Raw genomic sequence first — 22,964 nt, forward strand, 5'->3', positions numbered from 1 at the left:
TGTTTACACAAGGTATATTGTAAGTCCAAGCCATTCAATCATTCAAGTTATGAATATTCAATGCAACCAAGCAATTTTTGCAGAAAAAAACTGTTCAAGTTCAGCATAACTACTAGCAAAGAATGAACAGCTTACTTCCTGATAAAAAATGGTTTTGAAAACATATTTTAATAAAATTTCAACCTAGAGGAGTTTTTTTCTGCACTTTTTTTTTGAGAAATATATAAATATGACCAAAGAGTTCTGAGACATTTATTTCAGATGCATAATTTTTCTGTACAATAAACTTTTTTCATAAGCACACAATCGCTTAATACAGAAATGTAAATATGTGGGTACAGGCAAAAAATTTTGGATACAATATAAAACTGCTTTCACTCATTAGTTCCTAAAAAGAAGAGGGAAGAAAAATGTAAAAATGACAACAAGACACTAGCTATATATCCCTGCGTATCTGCAGTAGTGAAATAATATATAAATAAACATCCTTCCTGCAGAAACCACTGTTTCACAACTGCCACTACATACCAACAACCAACCTAAAAAAAAAAAAGGCAACTTTCAGTTTGTGCATACTGAAGACAAGAAGCTCGAGAGCTGCAGTATTCAGCGCTGTTCAATGCAGAAAGCACTTCCACCATTTTACCTTGGCTAAACATATGTAATTTAATGCTACCAGCTAGTAGAACGTGTATCCAGACAGGAAATTAGTGACTAAGGGAAAGGCAATGCAACTGAAGATATCTAGTTTACAGTTGTGGATTATGACCAGACAGAAATATTAAAATGTTGCACTGGCTACTGAACACTACCAGCTGCCTCAACCAACCACCAACAAACTGCAGACAATCACAAATTGTGTAACAGAGACCACTGTGGTTTCATTTCTGGAAAGTTCTAACCTTAGAGAAAGTTTCCCTGTATATACCCTACCCTGATAAAAGATGGAACGCAGGAAGAGAGATGCTGTCTGATCCAGTGACCTCTCCCAGGCTTCCGAAAGCAAATGAACAGGACATTTGCTTTAGTATGTAAAGCTTCAGAAGTTCAATTTTAAGATAAAATCTGGAATTCAAAATGTTTGAAGGAACAAGGAAAGGAGATACTACACTCAAAAATACAATATATATATAGAATATGAAGTTGTCTGAAGCCCACATTTGTTAACCTTGAAGGTTGGATTATGTGGTCAGTGTTAATTACATTTTTGTTAATAAGGGTTTTTTTCTGTTTATCCAGACATGGGCAGGTGCACATGAAAATCTTGACCAACCGATATTGAAACTACCATACAATACAAAGACTATTGCTTAAGAGGAATTTGACCTTAAATAGGTAAAACACAGTGAAGCAAAGAAAATTTAACTACAGCTTTTAACAGGTTTATCTGCACATAGGCTGCACCTGTTTAAAAATGCACTGAGTTTTCTAATCAACTGTGGTAACACATTTACAGTATGGTATAGTGCCTCTTCAGTGCTGCATCCTAAAACTAATGTACTTCAATTTAGTCCTTAAAAATATGTAAAAATACCACAGGCTAGAGTGAAATCCAACTGATTTCAGAACAATGAGTTACCACAGCATAGCAATGCAGACAAAATTTACCTGTATAATAATAGCCACATATTTCTCCCATCCCGAGATTTTTTTTATTTTTGTAAGTTTCTAAATCTGCCTATCTGTAGAAGTATGTAAAGTATACAGTATTATTAAATTACTATACTTTCCAATCACATGTAATGTACTTGTTAAAAATCTTCCCAATTATTATTAATTGTAATCAATTTTCAAACTTCAGAAGTAAATTACCTATGGTTAGGCATCATTAATTTTAACTAATTACCAATTTTACTTAATGCACTAGCAAAAATGGCACATCTATGGCACATATATATTTATTGCCCAAGTTAAATACAGCACTTGAAATATTACTAGCTTGCATGCCAGTGCTAATTACTCTGTTAATACAATGAATCACCTACCAAAGTCACTCCTAACATTCCCTGCTAATTAAGTAAAAACAAGATCAACAGTATCATTCAAAGCTCCAGGAGTTTGGTGAGCTCAGCTGCAAAATGATTTTGGAATGCTTCTACTGATCTACTTTAACCATACAAATATGAATAATGAAATTGACAGCAGTTGTAACAAGAAAACCTTCCAATTCTTCTTGTCTTTGACAAGCCAATTTTCATAAAACTTTCATCAACATCTTTCACTTTTTATCTATATCCCTTAAAACTTTTACTTTTTTGTGTGTGGATTTCAGCAATGGAGTTCATAGCATGAGCAACTCCATACAGACAACTCGTCCTATAACTTCCATTAAGCAATCCTCCATCTTGAACAGCAAAAGCTTCACACAAAGTTCAGAGTAACCCCTTTACAGAGGAAATACTTGTACCAGTTTTTAAAGATAAGGGAGTTTTTTCTTGCATTTAAAATCTGCAGAATAAACAATTGCAGCTACATATTCACTGAACATAGAGCATTGAAAGGTAAAAAAAATATTTATGTATCATCATTTGCAATCTGCCTTTCTAATGTCTTCAAAAACATTAACAATATCAGAATCAGCAATATTTATTTAAAGATCCTGGTTTGAGCTCTGGTTTCTCAGAATCTTGTTACCAAATCATATTTCAGCCTACCTGAAGAGCCTTTCTAGTCATTGTGCACCAACAAAAAAAAAAAAAAATTAGCTCACAGACCCTAATGAGAAGATGCTCTCCAAAGAAATCGGAATCAAGCAAGATGATGGCAGAAAATAAGAACAGACTTGGACAATATTTTCAAAAAAGCTAAAGGAAAACTACCAGTAGTTTAAGCAGTAGTAAAAGGCCTGTGGTCCTGACAACACAACTTCAATATACTAATGTCAGCTGGTGTTAAAAACATCAGAAACTTACACATGTAACATAAAAAACCAACTTCTTAAAAAAGTTGATACTTTTAGATACTTAGATATTTGCTGATCATGTACTTTATAAGCTGTTTTTCCTTGCTACAAATTCTAAACCAGTGGATGGGATCCCTCCCTTAATGCATATAGAATAATGTTCTGCCATACTGTCCAACCTAGCTCAGGAACAAAAGTAAATCTTGCATATTTAAATGCTTAACTGAAATTAAATTCCTCAACAATGACAGTAATCAATTTTTTCCAAAACATGGTTCAGAATTAAGAGGTAAAAATCGTAATCCAAGTCTAGATTTCTGTTAAGACTGCCCTTTTACAAAAGACACAGAAAGTACCTAAAACAATAACTACAGCTGTAGTGACTGTTAATGTAACATGCCATCATCCACACAGTCTGGAGGATTGATACAGATGACAAAACTGTTTAGAAAACAATCCAAGGATCAGGCCTTGTCTTTTGAGCCATGAACAACATGGTAGTCTTTTTTAGAGAATTACTAGTGGCTAAAATTATCAGTAAGAATGCAAATCAAACATTTGTTCACCAACTTCACAAGTTTCTTTAATAAAAGAATAGGAAAGGATTCATCTGCAAGACGCCCTATAGGGCAGAGAAACCATTCCTCTTTCATACATTTCACTAGGAGAGAAGATTAGAGCAAGAGTATTCATAAAAGCATTAAAGTACTACAGTATTCTCACTGAATGGCAGCTGAATACAAAAAAAACACAAACCACTAATAGAACAGTTTTCATGATAAAAAGGTAGGATGTTCATTTTTAAAAAATCATGTTCAGTCTCACCCATAATGACACAGCCCTTAGTTCCACCAAAACCCCTCCCTTCCAAGAAAAGGCAGGTTTTTTGACCACTTACACATTTTGGTTTAGGTTATTATTTCAATAGGAGAGAAAGAAATGAGGCTGTGATTGAGAAGATTTTGTTCAAAGTTTCGGCCTGCTAAGGCACTGCTATTGACAAATGTTTTTTTGACTGTGTACACTTTCACCAATAAAAGGCTCAGAGGATTACAACAAACCATCTCATTCTTCTGTTCTCCTAGCTATCTACTCAGAAAAATATCACAGAAGCAGATACTGGAAATATCACAGTCAAAACCAGAATAGGTTTCTATATTGTCCAGAAAACAATGGCCAAGTCTCATAATATCGTGACACTTCCCAACTCTAAGATTAAATAAAGGGCAAGAACAAGTATTAGTTCTACATAGGCAGATATTTACAACATGTGTCATTTAAAAGGGACTTAATAAATGATCACATGTTCCCTGAAGCCCTAGAAAATTTGGGATAGACTCATCACTACATAATCCTGGCTATAGCAAAATAATAAAAAAATAATAATAAGAAGAATTAATTTACTAAACTTTTAAATTCTTCTGGAGAGAAAAAGTAATAGCAGAACTGCAGCAAAAGAAGGACATCAGACAGAAAGAAAACTTGACCTCATCTGGCTTCAGGAGATGGTTACAGAAAAATTAACACACAGGTTTCCATTTCACATGTAACTACTTCTGAGTTTACAATCAAAACTTTTGAACTGTGCAAGTCTGGAAAAAATAATCCCGGGTCCACAGTAAACAAGACAGCTATGGGAGGATATATTCAGAAGCTGAACAGTGGATTTATCCTACTCTACAGGCGGTTTTTGTGCTACTTAAACAAGGCAGGCAGAATGAAATTTGAATACAAGACCAAGAAAATGTTTAAAAAATAGAATATCCAAACAAACTAGCTCCCTTTTCACTGACTTCTATAGAGAATGACTTGAATTACAGATGCAGATTGTTTTTGGGATGTTTTTGTTTGCTTGGGATTATCTTTCCACCAACCTTCTTTACATGTTACAGAATTTATGTGAAACTTTTGATAACAGGCATCTGATACTACAGGAGTCAAACCACTAGTCTGACTACTGCTGCTAATGAGATCATTTCTTGAGCAGTCATTTATGGTTATGGATGTCAAAAAAAACCAAGCAGAAAACCCCCACCCACACTAAAAATCCTCCCACACACAACAAAAAAACTCCCAAGAGTAAAACCCAAACCCTAATAAGCTTTAAGAGGGTGGAAATAAAAACAAAATGGAAAGCAACAATTCTGTTAAATACATCAAACTTCCATCCCATACATAAACCTAATGGGATCAAAACACACTTCTCCATTTTCAGAATTTTTCAGGAAGGATTTCTATGTAAGTACTGCTTAGACAAGGTTCTGTACTTTATCTTCTGCAACCTCAAAATTATAATTCTTATTTCATTTTTTTTTCTTTACCTCTTTTCGATAAATTAACTTGCACTTAATTTCCTGGAACTAGAAGTTTATCTAAAAATATATATGGAAAATTTGGTAACATTTAGGACTTGGTCCTGTCTTAATGTCCACTGCCCACACCCAAACCCTCATGCACACAACTCCTTTCCATAGTAGTTTCTTGTTTAAGTAAACTGATGAAGCACTAATTAATTTCCAGGATCAAAGAGGACATCAAGAAAATGAAAACAAGAGGGACCTCTTTCAGAACCAGAAGGAAGTAAGAAAAACAGGGAAGAGAGACCAATGTTCTGGGGGACCAAAATGGCTCTGAACGCACTACACTGCATTTCTGACTTACTCCAAAGTATGACCACCCCTTCACTTCTGTTTACAGAACTGCCAGTGGAAGTGGTTTTCTTCTACTGCCACACTCCTCCACTCAACACTGCGCTTGTATACAACTGTGCAATCACATGACTGATCAGTAATTTGTTCCAAGGAAGAACTATTTTGTTAGAATACTTTAATGCTGCATTAAGTTATTCTGCAAGTGAATGAGCACTCCAACAGAAGAGACTGTAGTAGAAACATGGATTTGGAGGTTTTTCTTCTTGTGCTAAAGATGTAGGATAAGAAAGCACAGAGCTACCCATTCTGGCAAGAGCTGTCACCACAGCACCCTAATTGTAACATGAAATTGTATCCTGAATCCCAATCTCTTACTAATAAATTACAATGGAAAGAGTCTGCTATTAATATCAGTGATTACACTGCTGACCCCATGAATACAGAAAATCAGGCACAGTAGAACAGTGAACCAGGCAACTGACTGGAAAGTGCAGCAACCCTCTGATGCCATGAATCAACTCCTTCACAACTCTAAGGCAAAAGAGAAAAAAAAAAAAAGAAAAAAAAACCCACAAAAAATTAATGGTATGGTAGGAAAAGAAAAAAGAGAAAAAGCAACACCTCTGAAATGAGCCTTCAAAGGGAACTCAATGCACATTCAACATACAGAAGCATCAACTGCAACAGAATGCATTTTAGTGTGTGCCAATTAATGAAAAAAACCTTTCTATCTAGCATCACCAGACTGATTCAAGAATAGACACAGCCACTTTGCACTGATATTCTGAGATTCTACCAGGGTGATCTCAAACTGAAGGAGCAAAGTGAAGCTTCCTGCTTTAGCAGTGAATCAGAACTCTCTTTTCTTTAATCCATACTGTATTATGAAACTGGCACTGTGGTCTTCCCTGTAATGCCCAGACTCACAGATGTCCATGTGTAAAGAAGCTGAAGTCACATGGGAATTGGGCTGTTTACCTTTGCCTGGCAGTTGAGATTCCTTACTTTAAAGGTAGCTGTACAAGACAACTGTAATTTTTCATCCCATCACCCACCAACAATTTAGTGTGCAGACATCTGAAAGTTGCCTGTCGTTTTGTGGGATTATTCTCCTCAGACACCCAAGATTTGTAGGAAATACAAAGTCACTATATTCTAATACAAGCCAACAGTTTATCCCTCTATAGCAAAACGGATTCTTGTTTCGGTGTTCTCCCCTTGTAAACAGGAAATGAGTCCAAGTATAAATTACAGGTTTCTCCTTTGAAAGGGCATCACTTACCAGTAACTACCATGCTGCTCATGTTAGAGTTCGGGCTACTGAGTACACTGCCTGAAAGAAGTTCGTCAGATCCTCTCTAAAAAGAAAGAGACAGTAAGAGATTTTTTTCCTCTATTTTGTGATTTTTAAAGATGATACTTCCTCTTTTCAGATAAGTGCAACAATTTGAAATCTAAGTAAAGCGGAATATTTACATGGCAATCTGAAATGAGAGCAGCTTAAGCACAGTTGTTTAACCCACCACTGAAATGAAGCCATATCTGGAAACAATGAGAACTGCTGAACAATAATTTTGTCCAGCATTTCAAATTAAAATATAATTAAGTATATTTATTCTACTTCAATAACATTTAAATTAATTTAAGTTTTAATATTTTAATACACATATATTAAACTATTATATCTAGCTGAAACTACAAGGGAAATCTATGCAAATAGAAATATGAGTTTAGCTCAATTTTAACACCCCTATTTAAAAAAAAAATATTTAATGTTCACAGGAAAGAAATGAAATCAGTTTTAATTTTGGGGACATCCATTTGTTCAGCAAAACACAATTTAGGGCAGGGAATTATGTCTTCATTGTAGTTCTTAAAACATGACAAATATCAATTAATGAATGACTTAAAAGTGGGCTGCAAAAATCAGAGGAGAGCTTATATTGAAACCATACAAGATAACTCTTTCCACAGATGGTTTGTAAGATGGGCATTTAACACAGCTGAAGAGGCGCTTCTTCTCACACCTTTTTTCTTTTTTTCTTTTATGCCCCAACCCTCTTCACCCTCAAGACTTCTTCTCTACAAAATCTTTATATGCTCTTTCAATAAACAAAATATTTAAACTGTCCTTTGAATACTATCTTCAATTTCTTATAGGTTCTTTTCCACTTCAAAAGTATTTCTGCAGCACTCTTAAGACTAATCCAGGTCACTGCTAAAATGGTAATGAGGAAAAAAAAACAGTTTCTACTCATCCTTATTAAAATAAATAGGTTTAATTCTGTTGTGGACACTACAAGAAAATCAAGAATAGTTAATGAATATGTTTTACAGGGCACTTCATAATAAACTAATCTGAGACTATTATCTTCACAGACAGCACAGTTGAAAGACTTAAAAAAACCTTTACCTTTTTCTCATACTGCACTCTGTGTCCACACAGAGAATAGTATGTTGAAATTCATATACGTGTACACACAAATAGAGCCATTAAAGTTTACTTGGTTTTCAACATCCGTTCTGAAGAATCTCTGTACAGTTTACTGAATGCTCTAAGCTTGTAAGGGTACACAGCAGGCAATAAAGCTGTGTCTATCAAATCAGCAAGAGTTCCCTTAAGATTGCATCATGCCTAATACCAAGATCAGGTAGAACCATGAGAAGGACCATGTCTTATCCTTTTCAATGTAAGGAAGCATTTCTAATCAGATATAACTAAGAAAAATTTAGCTAGATAGAACTGAGAAACAGCATAGCTAAGTTATAGAAAGTCTCTGTTATTCTAACTACATTGCTTTCTACTGATGTCATACAGAGGTACTTGGTATAACTTGAAACATAACCATTCTTTCTCTTACATGTTCTATTTTTCCTAACATAATATTGACAAGTGTAGAATGCTGCAAAGTCAAAGATTACTAGCAGCATTAGGTTACTCAGTGGTAAGTGCAGTTTTCTCTACTTGGAGTACCCATCTAGCTTTGCTTGGGAGCCCTGTCTGCAGCCTGGCCAGCTCAGTTGAATAGGCAGAAGTAGCAGCAGACACTGACTCTGTTCACAGTTCAGCTGATTAAGATCATTCACCAGCATTTTTCCCCCCTTAATATGACAGGCATCAATTTGCAATGGTACAGCAACTACTTCAAAAATATCTGAAGCAACCCCAGTATCAAACGAATGCTTTTCCCAAAACCTGTAGGAGCTTTACAATTCTGAAATATCTCAAATTTGAGTTGCCTTCAGCTTCAGGAAGTTACTCACAACAAACTGCTGAATGAAAGAGTGCAAGAATGATTATATAAACTTCTGGTTCCTCGTAAATCAGGCTTTCATAAAAGCTGTTAATTTCTTAATCCGCAGCAGACAAATCCATAAGAAGACCAAATTACTCAACAGAGTGGATATTCAGTTCCTGTACTTGTGTTTCATAAACAGTTCTCTCTTCATTTACGAACGTATCATTTTACATTTCATTATTATCTTCACAGTCGATCACAAGATTTTGTCATTGCACTTGAAAGTTTTAACATTTTTGCTTCAGAAGAACAATTAAATGTGAACTTCTTGCACTGGCCTGTATCATGAGGCCTACATTTGCCTTAGCTGCATAAATTAGTGTTCAGAAGTCTGATTCACAGATGTACAGGTTCATACATGGAACGTTTTTCCAATTTCCCCATGAAACCCCAAATGCATAGCAAACCTCTGCTAACTCACTCCCATACGTATTTCCCAAGCTTCTGGTCAAGGACAAAGATCTCTCTTACTGTGTGAGTAGTGATCTTAGTAGATATACATGGTTATTTTTTCTAGTTAGTTCATAGGCAGCCTAGACCCTTCTGTACTTCAATTCCATATATAACTTTAAAACCAGCTCTGCAGCAACAGACTTGATAGATTTGAACACCGAGTGGTTAAATTACAAAACCAAAAGCAGTACCTGCCTGGTTATTGAGATTTACTTCAAAAGGGTTATCTGAAGATCTTGGTTGTCTACTAAAACAATTTCATGTAAGCATCTCAAGTAAGCCAGTATGTGCTCTTAGACTGACATTACTGTGTAACACAATCCCTCCTGAATTACATAGACATAAACATTTATTTTATTTATATTTATTCAGCAGAAATAAGGCTTTATTCAATTTGTGGTTTGGGATGCTTGGTTTTGGTCTTATGTGCATTTTCTTTTAGAGGGTGCTAAGCCAAAAAGGACTAACACTATGCTCCACAAGCAAAGCTCTTCATCACTCTGCTATGTCACACATGAATTTCAAAATCATAACCAATTTTCCAAGCATCTTGAATATTTAATTAGTCTCAAGCACACGAGTTCTGCTAGTTGAAAGATAAAAACCTTTAAACCAAATTGGCTAATTGTGTCAAGTGTTTCAGAGCTAAGGAAACCAAACTCAGATCTTTGAAAAGCACAGAGAACCAGACTCAAGGAAGATCCAAGAGCAACGTTCACTTAACTCTCCTCCCTGTCTGTGCAAACTGCTATCTTCTAAAGAATCAAAGCAAGTTTGAGATTGTATAACAATACTGAAGATCACAAATACAGAGATGGCAAAACTGTTTACATCTAAGTCAAAATAACAAACAAATAAAAAACCACAACAACTACTACATTTCACCATAGAAAGTTACTGTTACAGCAACATGGTAGAGACTAATTGAATATCCAATTTAGCAGGAGGCAGAGATATTACTAAGAACAAAGAAAGTACAAACTGCTATTTTACTATTAATAGGTCATCTTCTGACATCTAGTCCTCAACAGCACAAGTTTTCGATGCCATATTTGTATTCCTACCAATGTCAAGGACATTAATCTACATTAATCTTCCACAGAAATTAACTGCTCAGATAGCTATCTAGACCATTTCTTTATGAAACCAACATGTACCAAAATACAAGTATACAAAACAAACAAGTGAATTGCCAAGCTAACATAGTGCAATGAATGAACCCTGAATTTGTCAGGGTCAATACCGCCCTTTCACTGAAGCCCATGTTATCACCCCCATGACCCCATGAGAGCATTTCCATGCATGGTCAGAAAACATCATGTTTAATGCATGGCTTCAATCAATGGATTTATGTAAAACTCACATGTAGGGCCTGACATTTTTGTCCAAAAAAAAGACAAAAAATATACCAAGTCAGACTTTTAGTGAATACTTAAGTGAAAATTCAAATTATATATACAAAAATTATTTTATATACTGTAAAGACAACATTTTGATATTTTAGCTAATTTCCTAAAGTGAATACTTACTTCATCTACTGCCAGTTGTAAAATTTACAAAATCAATTAAACAAAGAAAAAGAAGCCCCTAGCTCAGCAAATTAATGTCCTAGGTCCTTGCTTTAAGTTAAAGCTAACTCAAAATCCCTCACCATACAATCTGGATTTACATAGCAGAATTTTAGATTTTTCCCTCCATAAAAGACTGCTATAAAGCTTCATGCTATCACAGGTTATATTATGTAGCTATGTAATTTCAGGAAATCAAAAATATACTATTTAGAAGTCTTTGTTTACTATTTTCCTCACATTCCAGATCAGGCTTTAAATACTTCACACATTCCCCAGATTTTATTACATCCAAGGGTTTAGTCTTTTATGCATCAAAATACTTTTTGACAACTGTTTACATCAAAGACACATCAGCTTTTTTCCCCAATAATTCAGGGCTATGGAGATTCTGATCAGAAGTTATGGCTAAACCTAACCTAACAGTGTGTTACAGAGAGCTCTTTAGAAGCATGTGTAGAAGCACTACAGTACTCCTAGAAACAGTAAACAGGTGAGTCCTAGAAACAGTTAACTTGCTGAAAAGTCAACAGTATCATCTAAAAAAAAAACCCTCAAACTCCCACTACAAAACAAAGATGACACTCAAAGATATTGAAAAATACATTTTTTACTAATACTCTAATTTGTGGTATTTATATTTGTTGATATTACAAACGTCTCTCAAAAACAGGATGCTCCTGCCCTTCCCATTTCCCTCTCCCCCCCAAATGAAAGATGAGTAAGAGAACTTCAGCTGCACTGCACATTTACCACAGTCATTCTCAGCCTAGAGGCATGAGTTTCCCAAGGGGCATGACAAGCCAGGAGACAGATCTCATGATTTAAGGAAATCCAACAGCATTGTAAAACACTATTTCTAACATCTGGGAACAATTTAAAAGAGCCAGAAACCTGATGGTATGGGACAGGAATAACCACATGAGTTTGAACACAGACATTAAACTACTCTCCTCTAACAATTACACATTGTAAATACACTGCTTCAATATCTGAAGTAACTTTGGGGACTGGATGTTTGAAACAACAGAACAACACATTTTAAACCCCAAACATAGTATTTATAAAATTTGGTTTAGTTTACATGTGATCGATTAGAATTCAAAGGATGCTTCATTTTTAACATGATAAATCTTTATATGAAACACTGCATAAATATACCCTCACATAATCTTTCATGAAGAAAAAACACTTGATTTTCCTTATGCTCTGATTACACACACAACTGTCAAAACACATAATCCAAACTACCCTAAGGAATTTGTTACACCTCTCATATCTACAGGATCACAGAAGGCCCATTCAGGACAGGACAAGCCAAGTCTATATATTCAAAAGAAACTTCATGCAGGTTCGTAAGTATTTTACAAAGCATACAGTTTAACTATAATCTTGCTATTACTTCACCAGAACCTTATATGCATGGAGTTCACCCACTTGAATTATTTTAAAGAATACACCATTTAACTATATTGGCATGAAATCAGTTAAGGTTGTGAACTCCATGGGTGCTTGATAACTCACTTATACCATCACTTGCTTTTCATGCAGTATTAACTGTATACAATATGACCATTTTAACAGACTTACTCTCTATGTTATTTTTTACCTTCAATTATTTTCATATTCTCCTCAGCCAAGCATATATTGTTTCTGTAGCCTAAAAACTATGTAATTTTAACACTCTCAATTTTTCAATATGAAAGGAGCAAGGAGAAAATTAATAAAACATTAATAAAAATACAAACTTTGTAGAAATGGAGAGAGAGCAATCAAGGGAATTAAAAAAAGTCTAAGATTGACAGGAGACAAAATTCAACATCCTTGAAAAACCTTGAGGTTTCCAAAACACAGTGTCTAAAAGAAACAAATTTCTCAAAGCACCAGAAGATCAAGATGGACTATTAAACCAAAAAGCCAAAGGGTAAAGAATTAAATCTCAACTTACAGCATGTCACACAGCCTCATTCGGAAACTTCCAAACTCTCAATTGCAATGAAAGACCGCAGGCAAGAATCTCTGCTAATATAAGTCAATGCTTCAAACATCCAAGAGAAGTACACCAACAAAAAATATTCCAGCATTTCAGACTTTCAATTCCACTTTTAGCAGGAAAGAAAGTACTACTCTCAAATCGCTGTACATGACTGGTAGCAAATCAGAATAGGTGAGAACAACTCACTAGATCTGCCATCTGGATGCATCCTTTGCCTTTGAGACAGATAACCACTGCACCTGGATGTACAGACATGGTCCTTCAGTAGCAGTTTCAACACCTTAAAATGTGATCCACATGGAAGGTATTTCCTACTCAATTGTCTCCTACCTTTCACTAATAAATTAAAAGTGTTAACGCTATTTTGTCTAGAATTCAATACTTGTGTTACGCATTCACAGAAAAACTGATTTTATGAAAAGCTAAACACGGCTACGTGCACTCGCAGCTGTAAAAAACACCCAAACCCCTAAATCTAACATCACAGTCCCATTAACAGCTTGTGAAACCACAAGTACTACAGTGACAGAAAAATGGAATGCAGCTTGATTTGCTTGTGAAAACATGGCCAGAAGCTCTAGGAAATGGGAAGGGCATTTTCATACTGGTATTAATACATGTTTTCGTAGATGGTGCAGGTGATTGCATTTCGCTTTGTATAACCCCCTCAACGAAGATGCAAACCTAAGTGTTCTGCTACAATGAAAACGATGTGATTTCAAATTAGTGAAAGATATCAAAACCTATCAAACAGGTATACCAAAGCTTCCTTATACTGCTGCATACTTACTACAGAGAACAAATTAAGTTTCAACATGCTTCCTTTCTTTCCATTTTCAGCTTTCCTTGCTTTTTCACATATATTACAGTGATAGAATGAGCGTTACAAAAAAATCCAAAAGTACAAAGAAAAAATAACTGGAGTCAGGTGTTCTGAGAATAAATATGAAAGGCATTTCACACAGGGTCAATTTATAGAAGCTACTGTTATCAGATATCTTTACTGTTAACAGACATCTTTTATTCTTAAGAAGATTTATTTTTTTTTGTAACTATGGACATGTTCCCCTTACCACTGCTGGAAAGACAAATCCAGATGCCATTTCTAAACTTTTGCATATTGTCAGACTTCAGCCTTACTTCACTGCTATAATGCTCCACACATCTTTTTTGCTGCTTACTGCTGTTAGCACAACTAAGTATTATTGAATACAAAGGTTGTTTAAAAATATTACAGCTAATACAAGATTAAAACACCTAATTCACAAACAACCCATTTTTCTCATATCACTGTCTTTGTCTAATCTACTAGCAATTGTATTAGACATACAAGGTTAGCCCAAAACTAATTCTAACATTTTAAATACAACAGACCATCACACAGCATTTGTCTGTACGAAAAAATAAATTTTTTATCCTACTATTCCCTTCTTTTTAAGTAGCCAGAATTACAACAGTGAAGGCAAAAAAAAAATTAGTGTAAAAAACAGAAAGGAACAGGCTTGTGAAATAAGTTCAGACTAAATTTTAGAAGTGGGAAAATTTATCTTCTGACAACTTGCTAGACTCTTTCAATCCTATTTTCATTATACAGCGTTCAGTTGAAACAAAAAGTCACATCACATCTACAGTATCTACTTGTTTCCATCATGAAAAAAATCTCAGTCATTACTAGCAAAAAAGGTTCAGAGTATAATTTTGTAAAAGAAGACTACACTTCAGATCATGAGTTAAAAAACCAAAGGGGACAATGCTTCAAGAGTACTTATAGATTGCTACTTTGTGCTCTCCCCCCTTTCTCCACCAGCTCCTGTCTCTGTCAGTTTTTAACTATTGTCCTCCTCCCATACTACTATATTCCTCCATGTTAAGTTTCAGCAACCAGGAAAAAGGGGAACTAGGCAATACTTTCCTGTTTGGGAAACTTAGAAAGTACTAGGACAGTGTTTCTTAGCATCTTCTACCCATCCCAAACATAAACAACTAAATACACACCACCAATTCCCTCTTCTCGTAAGTGCACTGCAAAGGCTGAAGCTGACTTTGGGGGGCAGGAGGTCATCCCCACATCTTTCAACATTACAAAACTGTTTACAGGAATGAGTTTTCCCTCCTAGCTATAACTGGGGCTGTCCATGCTTGGCAGCTGAAGTTTGGTTTTTGGCCAGTATCCAAAGCACCATCAAGAAGGTCAAAAAATTCCCAAATGCTGTGTACCAAAGAAATGACTGGTTCTTTCTCCTGTCAGATAGAAGAACACCTCAGCCATTGTGAAACACATAATGCACATACACAAAATGAGTCACTCAATTGTTCAAGCCCCATTTACTGCACAGCTACCCATCCCATCTAGGAGAAAGATTATCCATTAGACTGAAGTGGCACACACTGAATTCAACACAGTAGAACAGATCACCCTCAATATGCACCCAAGTTCACCTGAGTTACTCCCTACACCTACCTGTGTGACATATATTCCTTACACCATGTTTTATATCCCTCCAAAGATCCTTTTCATTACTCCAGAGGAAAGACACATTATATACTTCATACATCCAAGAGCTGAAAAAGGCTCTCACACCAAGTGCCAAATTAGTTGTCAAGATTAAAGCATTATAATGTAAAGAGAACACAAGAGAGCAATTCAAAGTACAGTTATTAGATGCTGATACTCAAAACTATATAACCACAGAGTAACTAAGGACCTGATGTAGTAAGAACAGAGCAACTCCAATGTACTTTTCTAAAAAGAAAAAGAGAACATTTAATATAACGTGATAATTTTTTGAAACTACACACAAAGAAATCTATAAAATATACAGACTTTCTCCAAGGAACTGTTTTGGTTTTTTTTCATCGATGAACTATGTAAATATTACCATTACTGTAATCTTTAACTCTCCTTTATTCAAGTATACTTTGCACAAACTGCTTATATACAATCCAAGTTCACCAATCAGCAGAGAGCCAAAGCTAATTCCTTTTTGCATTTTGCAAAATGTAATGTAAGGGGTGAACTGTGTGCAGTGACATTTCCCTGCCTCCATGAGTTCTACATAAGCAAAACAAGACATTACAGACCAAATCAAGTATGAGTTATTTAATTTGTACTTAAAAGATGACTGGGTTGTGACATGTTCTAATGCTTTCAGAAATTAAAGCATGCTGCTCTTCTGACAGATTTGAGCTAGGAAGCATATTCCCACTGCATATTTTGAGTAGTACAAATCCCCAGATTTACTCTTTGTAAACCAAGTTTTCAAGTTGTAGTCATAATTTTTTTCCACCTCCATTTTAAGTTTTATGTTTTGTATTGGCTTCTGGTGTTAATTTCTGGTGACTCAATATGTAAATCAAATGATGACTGAACATCAGATGAACAAAAATGTTTTAAATTAAATCAAGTATATAGTACAAATAAATGGTAATAGTTTCAAATGTATCCCTCATTTGTAGAGAACTCCAATTATAAAACTGTTAATAAAGCATTATAAGGAAGGATTCCTTTTACTTTACACTTTCCTTGACCACATGCAGTCCCCACAGCTAAAAAGCCCTCCTTTAATTGAAAAACACCCAGACTACAATAATTATCTTATTCTTTTTATGAATGGGTTTAAAAATATAGTATGTCCACTTTTCTGTTTAAGAGAACAACCAGTCAGAAAACAGTTAATATAACCTTTAAATTTGTATTGACATGACTGATGATGATAAAATGAAGCAAATTTTCCAAACAGAAGAGTCATACGTCATCATCTATTTCTCCAAGTTTAATTGAATGTATCACAAAAATGTTTTGCAGGTGATCAGCACATATACTCTAAGTGAAAAATCTCAGAAAGCATCAAGTAAAAAAAATATCCTGGATAAGGTGACTTCTCACAGGTAAATCCCTGCCCATATCCACTATCCAGTCACAACAAAAGCAGTGTTGGAAGAGTATTAAAACTGCTAATGCAACTCCTTGGATTCAAAACTTACTCCTTACACATTCCCATGGCACCTCATGAAAAGGAAAACTTCCAATGGAAGGCCACATGACTGATCCCAGTTGTTTATATATACTGGATAGGCAAAGCATTCCTCAACTTTAAAACATCAGTCCATCAAGAGCAATGAACAGTCACCATAAGGACAAAGGTTTCACATGCCCTTCCACAAAACACGAGTGAAGCTAGCATTACATCACTATGCACTGTATACCTCAGTTAGACAGAAATCCCATTTTCCATTCTTACCAGTATATTGAGATAATTAAAGAATCTCCAGAATACAATCCAGTTTATTCCTCCCATATTTAACAACTTTCTTCAGGACATCATCATCCTTATCTATTTGCACTATTTCCATGCACAGACCGTTTTCTTTTAAAAACCAGACAGCAAGTCCATGTTTACAAGCAAGGAGCACAACTTTTTGATACTTCTGAGCCTTTCCTTGTATTTTTTAATCACGGCCTCAAATACACCTGTCTTGTCTTCTTTCTTATATTTATAATATAACTTCTACAATCAACACAAGAAAGCAGTTACATCATCTGACACATCTCTATTTCATGGTCTGGCTAGTATCTTAAAATTTGGTTCCAAAACTGCACTACCCACTAAGGACATATTTTTAACACTCAAATTCTCATAGATTGAAGTTGCTTACAGTAAAGAGTGAAAGGGATTCTGAATCCATTTACTTCTGAAGTGAGAAATGTCAGAATTTCAGATACAGGTAAAACATGGTCTACCTGTAACTATTTCTTCACTAGAAAGAAGAAAAATTACTAAGGGTAATTTGTGATTTTATATTTTTTGTCCTGAAGCTGTGCACATGGAGCACAGTTTGCTGCTGAAAGACTTGGAACGTCGTCAGGCATCCCTCCAAACTACTAAATACATTGCTAAGTTTTAATGAGTTAACACTTTGTCCTCCCAGGCAACAGATAAATAATCATGTCAGTTCACATTTCTATTGTAATTTGCTCCCACAAAAGTACCTTAATAACTACACTTTACTCACGATTCAGAGAATGATTTTAAGCTTGTCTCCAATACTACATGAACATATGGAGCTGGATGGGTCCAGAATCTATGTGACTGACTTCTCACAGCTCTCCCTAGAAGCAAGCTTACCCAGAAACATTATACAGGTACATCTGACAGAACAGCTGCTGTATCTACAGGCTGGGTGTATTATATAAGAACTAGTCCAAATCCAGCAGGACCAATACTGAATATGAGCAACTGGGCCTTACTAGACACAGCTGGGCTTAGCAGTTAACACTGATCAGCTTCAGGTGAAAAAGCAGGTACATAGCACAAGCTACAAAGTCCCTGAACAAATGTGAAGAGTTAACTGTACACACTAGAAAATTTCTGTTTTTACCACTGAAATACAATTGCAATCACGCATTCATTAAAGTTCTCTTGTCCCACATCCCTTTGCATTAACATTATTTCCCACTCTGCTGCTATAGGGTACCGATCTAATTCCTGTGACAGATTTGAATAAAAAAAGCAAAATAAATAGTAAATTAACATCTATTTGGAAGCCCTTCCTTGTTATAAAAATATGATAAATTCTTAACTGAACTTGAGAAATAAAAAGTACAGCAAAGCAAACACCCACTTCTGTGTCTACATAACAAATTCTAGCTCCCATATTTTGGCCTATTACAGATAATCGCTCCTTTTCTAACTTCAGTGGGAACTGCTTTGAAAAAAGGAGGTGGAGGGACAGAAGAAAGTATGACTTTTACAGGCCCCATGCAACAATGCAGGAGTGTTGTTTCGAAAAAAGTATGATAAATCAAGTTTTAAAGTAAGAAGCTGACACCACTACATTAATCCAGAACCACTGTTTAGAGTTCAGTGTAGGAAAGTCTTTTGTGTAAAGGCTCCAATTTACCTCTAGGGATTTTTGTTTAATAAAGCATATACGGCTGACTAGACATAAGCTCACAATGACCAGTTAAAATCTTCCAACATGCAACTACTGATGCGCAAAGTAGCTCATTTTTTATCAGCATTCTACCCCCTTATTTGTTAAGTGTACATCCTACCTTCACACCAACTGCAACATCAGTGACAATGCTGTAAAAAAAGAAAAAAAAAAGTAAGAACATAAGTCAACCAATTTATCCTCATAAACCCAGATTTTCAATGTATTGCAACGTCAAAATAATGAGAAAGTTAGCAGGCAACAACTTCTCCAAGCAAGAAACTTTGTTCAAAGAACATAGAGGTTTGATATACAAAATAAACTCTAAAAAGCCACTGAGCTCCCATAGCTTATAGGCCTTTCCAAAGAGTACAAAGTTTCAAGTAAATGTCACTACAATGCAGCACTACCAGGCAATTTATTTATGAAACTCATGTTTCTGGACTGAGATTATAGGGTGGAAAGAGAGTAATTCAAAGGAAAGTAAAAAATTTCTCACACACCTCTATTAACTAAACAGCTAGTTCAGCAAAATAGCTGAACCTTTGACCTACTCTTTGAACAGAAGAAAGCAATTATTTTTTTTTTTAATTAGCTTGGAAAAAATCCTCAATGCATTGGCAGCTACACCTATATGAAATTTAATGAGGTACACCTATGAAAAATGCTGCAACAGGTATGTCAAGGTGCATCTTTTCCTTAGAGGTTGTGACATCGTCACTTAGTCTATACCACAGTCCTAAAAGAAACCTTAGTCCACACACACACACACACACAAAAGAATATGGGAGAGCATTCCACAGTGTAGTACTCATTAGTGACAGTAGTTCTCAGACAGGATTTGTAACTCCTACCATTATAATCACAACCATAAAAAGCCTTTGGAATTCGCACAGTTGAAAGGTTCTATGCTTAAAGCATACCAAAGAGACGGCTTCTCTGTTTGAAACAGAGTAAACAATCCAATAGAAGATGTGGAAGCTGAAAATTGTTGTATTTACACTGGCTACAGCCAGCAGCCCCATTTTACAGGACCAACAAAAAGCAGGCCTGGCGTGTAGTGCCTGCCCATCCTAGCCCTTACTGTCACATACGGCCGACTCCTTCCAATGTTCCCTTCTTTGGTTTTTACAGCCAGTCCACTGCATATACAAAGGAATCTTTCCACCTGGGGAGGGGGGGTAAGCCGAAGGGCTTATTAGGCAGTTTCTGAAAACAAAAGAGCTCGACATCTGGCTCCTGCTGGCATCGCTCCTCCCCTCCAGCCAGCTCCAAAACAAACCCGAGCCCTGCAGCTGGCCCCTCCTCACCCCCTGGCCAGGGGAGAGATGCCAAAGGCGGGGGAGATGGAGGGAGCGAGAGGCTCTGGGGACAAGGATGGGAGTAGATCGCGCTCCTTCTTTACATCGAGACGCGGCGTCTCGGGCACTACACTTAAACAGGGGGCGGCCCAAGGCCCTCAGCAATTTAAACAGGAGACCCTACAGAGGGGCCCGCGTTACGGAGAGACTGAGCCCCTTCCTGCCCCGCTCCCAGCCTATGTCGGGCCTCAGGCTTCAGCTGTCCCGGGGCGGGAAGCTCATCGCTCCCCACACCCTCGGAGACGCCCGCCGACAGCCAGCGAGCACCCGGCACCGGGACAGGTCCCACCACCGACCGGCAGCACAAAGCGCGGCAGTGCGCTCGCTCCCAGCGCCCCGGTGCCCACTCACCCGTCCATCGCCGAGCAGGACAGAGCGCGGGCAGCGGGACAGGAGCCGCGCACGGGGAGGCTGAGAGAAAATGGCGGCCTGGCCTGCACGGAAACCGCCGAGCGTTGCCGAGTGCCGGGCTCCGCTCCGCGTCCCCCTCCGCTAGCGCGCAGGCGCGGGCCGAAGGCGCATGCGCCGTGAGTCCCGGTGAAGCGGTTGCCCTCAGCTGCCCGGCCCGAGCCGGCCCCTGAGGCGGTGCGAGGCTGCCCCGCCCGGGGCGGGAGCCGGGAGCGGCGGCGCCATCCCCACCCCAGGTCCCGGCACCTTCCTGACCCGGCGCCGCTTCGGAAGCACGCTGGGGGCGGCCACAGGACAGGCCCGAGACAGCTGGAGGCGGCGGGGCATCCTCAGCCCGTGGGCATTCCCTGTTGCCCCGCCCGGGCCGCGGCTGAGCCGCCAGACCCCACCTGTTGAAGGGAGGGAGTTTCCGCGCTTGGTCCCGGCGCCGGCAGCCCGGCCCTTCTCTGGGGAGATGTTCAAAGGGACCCGGGCACCCCTGCGCACCCCGCCCGCCCCGGGATCCAGCCCCGGCACGGAGCCGTGTCCCAGCGCTCGCTGCCCTCGCTGCGCATCACTTCCCAGAAAATAACCTGTTGACTGTATAAATGATCGCTAACGCTACATAAAAATAGTAAAGAGGAACGTACAAAGGAACTACTGCAGTGAATTGGGTTGTTTCTTCACAGAAATCAGTGTCCCCGTTGTTATTGATGAAATTTAGAAATAGTAGTATAATACATATATGTTAGGTTATGGCATAGTATTAAAATAAAAACTGTCTTTGTTTGTATAACCCAAAGACTGTGGAAAAAAAATAGCTGGAGAACTCCTGCGTTTGTAAACTATCTTATCCAGATGAAGACATCAGTGACCAGAACTCTGGGGGGGAGGAATTTATTGCGTTCCTGGTATCAGAGAATGTAAATCTCAATGGCGCCAAGAGGATTGATCTATTGGGAAGGGGGCAAGAGAAAACTAAACAGAAGAACACCAAAGATCCTAAGAAGAATGTATGAATATGTATGAGAATTTATGGATATGTAGTAGACTTCCGTTTTTAAGGGACAATCCTTTGTTAGTAAGGTGTGCTCTCTTAGCTGAATGCAGAAACACCCGGCCGTATCTGTATACTTTACTTTATTTTTCTCTCCTAATTGTTTTTTTTATTAAACTTTTAAATTCTATAAAAATTATGTGAACCTCGTTTTTCACACCATGGTTCTCTGTAAACTGTCACGTCAGGGTACAAAGTACGTGGCTATTACGAAATATATATTATCTCATTATTTTTTGCCTGATCTCAGTATTTCATCACAAATCTTCAAATGTTTGATAGAAAATTTTCTAGAAGACTCAGCAGTGCATGAGAAAACCCTGGATTGCATTCAAACAAAAAATCAAGCCAAAGATTTTATTCCTATTAAAGAAAATTTGATATTGCAATCCAAAAGATCCCAATTTCAGAAGATCCCAAACCCAGAAGAATGTTTAAAAGTATTCAAAAAGTCTTCTGTAATTTCTGTATTTTGATCTAGTAACAATATGGTTAGAGCAGGTAGACAATTACTTGATTGCACTTTAATTTTTTTCAGGTTAGTGTAAATTCCTTGGAGTCCATCATCAAAACTGTTGTAATGAAGCCTGATAAAGAATCTAGGAACCAAAAAACTATAAAACTACACCTACATCCATAACTAAAAAAATTTCAGTATGCTTTAATACTTCACTATCCTTGTCCTCTGACACCACAAATAGCTCAGTAACTGGATTAACAATTGGGATTGTGTAGAAATTCTCGTTCTACTCTGCAACTTTTTGTTGTTCTGTTCTGGAAAAGTCACTTTGATTCTCTGAAGCAGTTTACTGATAATGCTTCTCCTAAATGCCATTATCACTTGGATACCTGCAAGTACTTATGTTTGCAGAAATTGTCTTCAGTACCCATCACTGACCACTAGACTAAGTTAGTTATTATTCACTGTCTTAGAAAATCCTCCTTACATATTCGATTTGCTTAGATTGTATATAAAGCTCATCATACCAAATGCTATGTTTTAAGGGTTTTGCCTTCTTCTACATTGTTATATTTTCTTTGTTTGTTTTTTAAGTCTGTGGTTGTGGCACTCTTTACTGATTACACGTAATAAAGTACTATAACCATGACTGAAAGTAACATTGAAGACATCAGAGACATAGAAGTGCATACAACAATCTCCATAATTCCAGGGCATATTTATATTTTTTCTATCTCTCTCTCTCTCTCTATAATCCCTGTATATTCTTGCATACTTAGTAGGCTTTGCACCACTGGAGGTTGGGTTAATAGCTGGTTTCTCTCATTTTCCATTGCCTTCAGTCCTGTTTGTTGCCACATTGTACTGGGAATATTTTTGTCTTTTCTTCCCCCTTA

The 22,964-nt window shown here is 37.1% G+C and overlaps 1 protein-coding gene across 5 annotated transcripts in view; it reads right to left on the bottom strand.

Annotated features, from left to right (window-relative positions):
• The window catches only part of PTBP2 (polypyrimidine tract binding protein 2), a 47,629-nt gene extending 26,963 nt beyond the window's left edge, over nt 1-20,666 (bottom strand). For 2 of the 5 annotated variants that reach the window (XM_015635817.3, XM_015635814.3), the window contains exons 1-3: nt 20,516-20,661; nt 18,925-18,955; nt 6,836-6,911 (exon numbers count right to left, since the gene is read on the bottom strand). In XM_015635817.3, coding sequence (XP_015491303.1) covers nt 6,836-6,911; nt 18,925-18,955; nt 20,516-20,523 — 115 coding nt within the window. In that variant the 5' untranslated portion in view covers nt 20,524-20,661. Of the gene's footprint in view, nt 1-6,835; nt 6,912-18,924; nt 18,956-20,515 lie in introns of those variants that run through there. The other 3 variants (XM_015635816.1, XM_015635813.1, XM_015635818.3) reach the window with 2 other exon arrangements.
• Between the last annotated feature and the right edge of the window lie 2,298 nt (nt 20,667-22,964).

The sequence above is a fragment of the Parus major genome, chromosome 8 (assembly GCF_001522545.3).
Source record: "Parus major isolate Abel chromosome 8, Parus_major1.1, whole genome shotgun sequence".
NCBI classification, from domain to species: Eukaryota; Metazoa; Chordata; class Aves; order Passeriformes; family Paridae; genus Parus; species Parus major.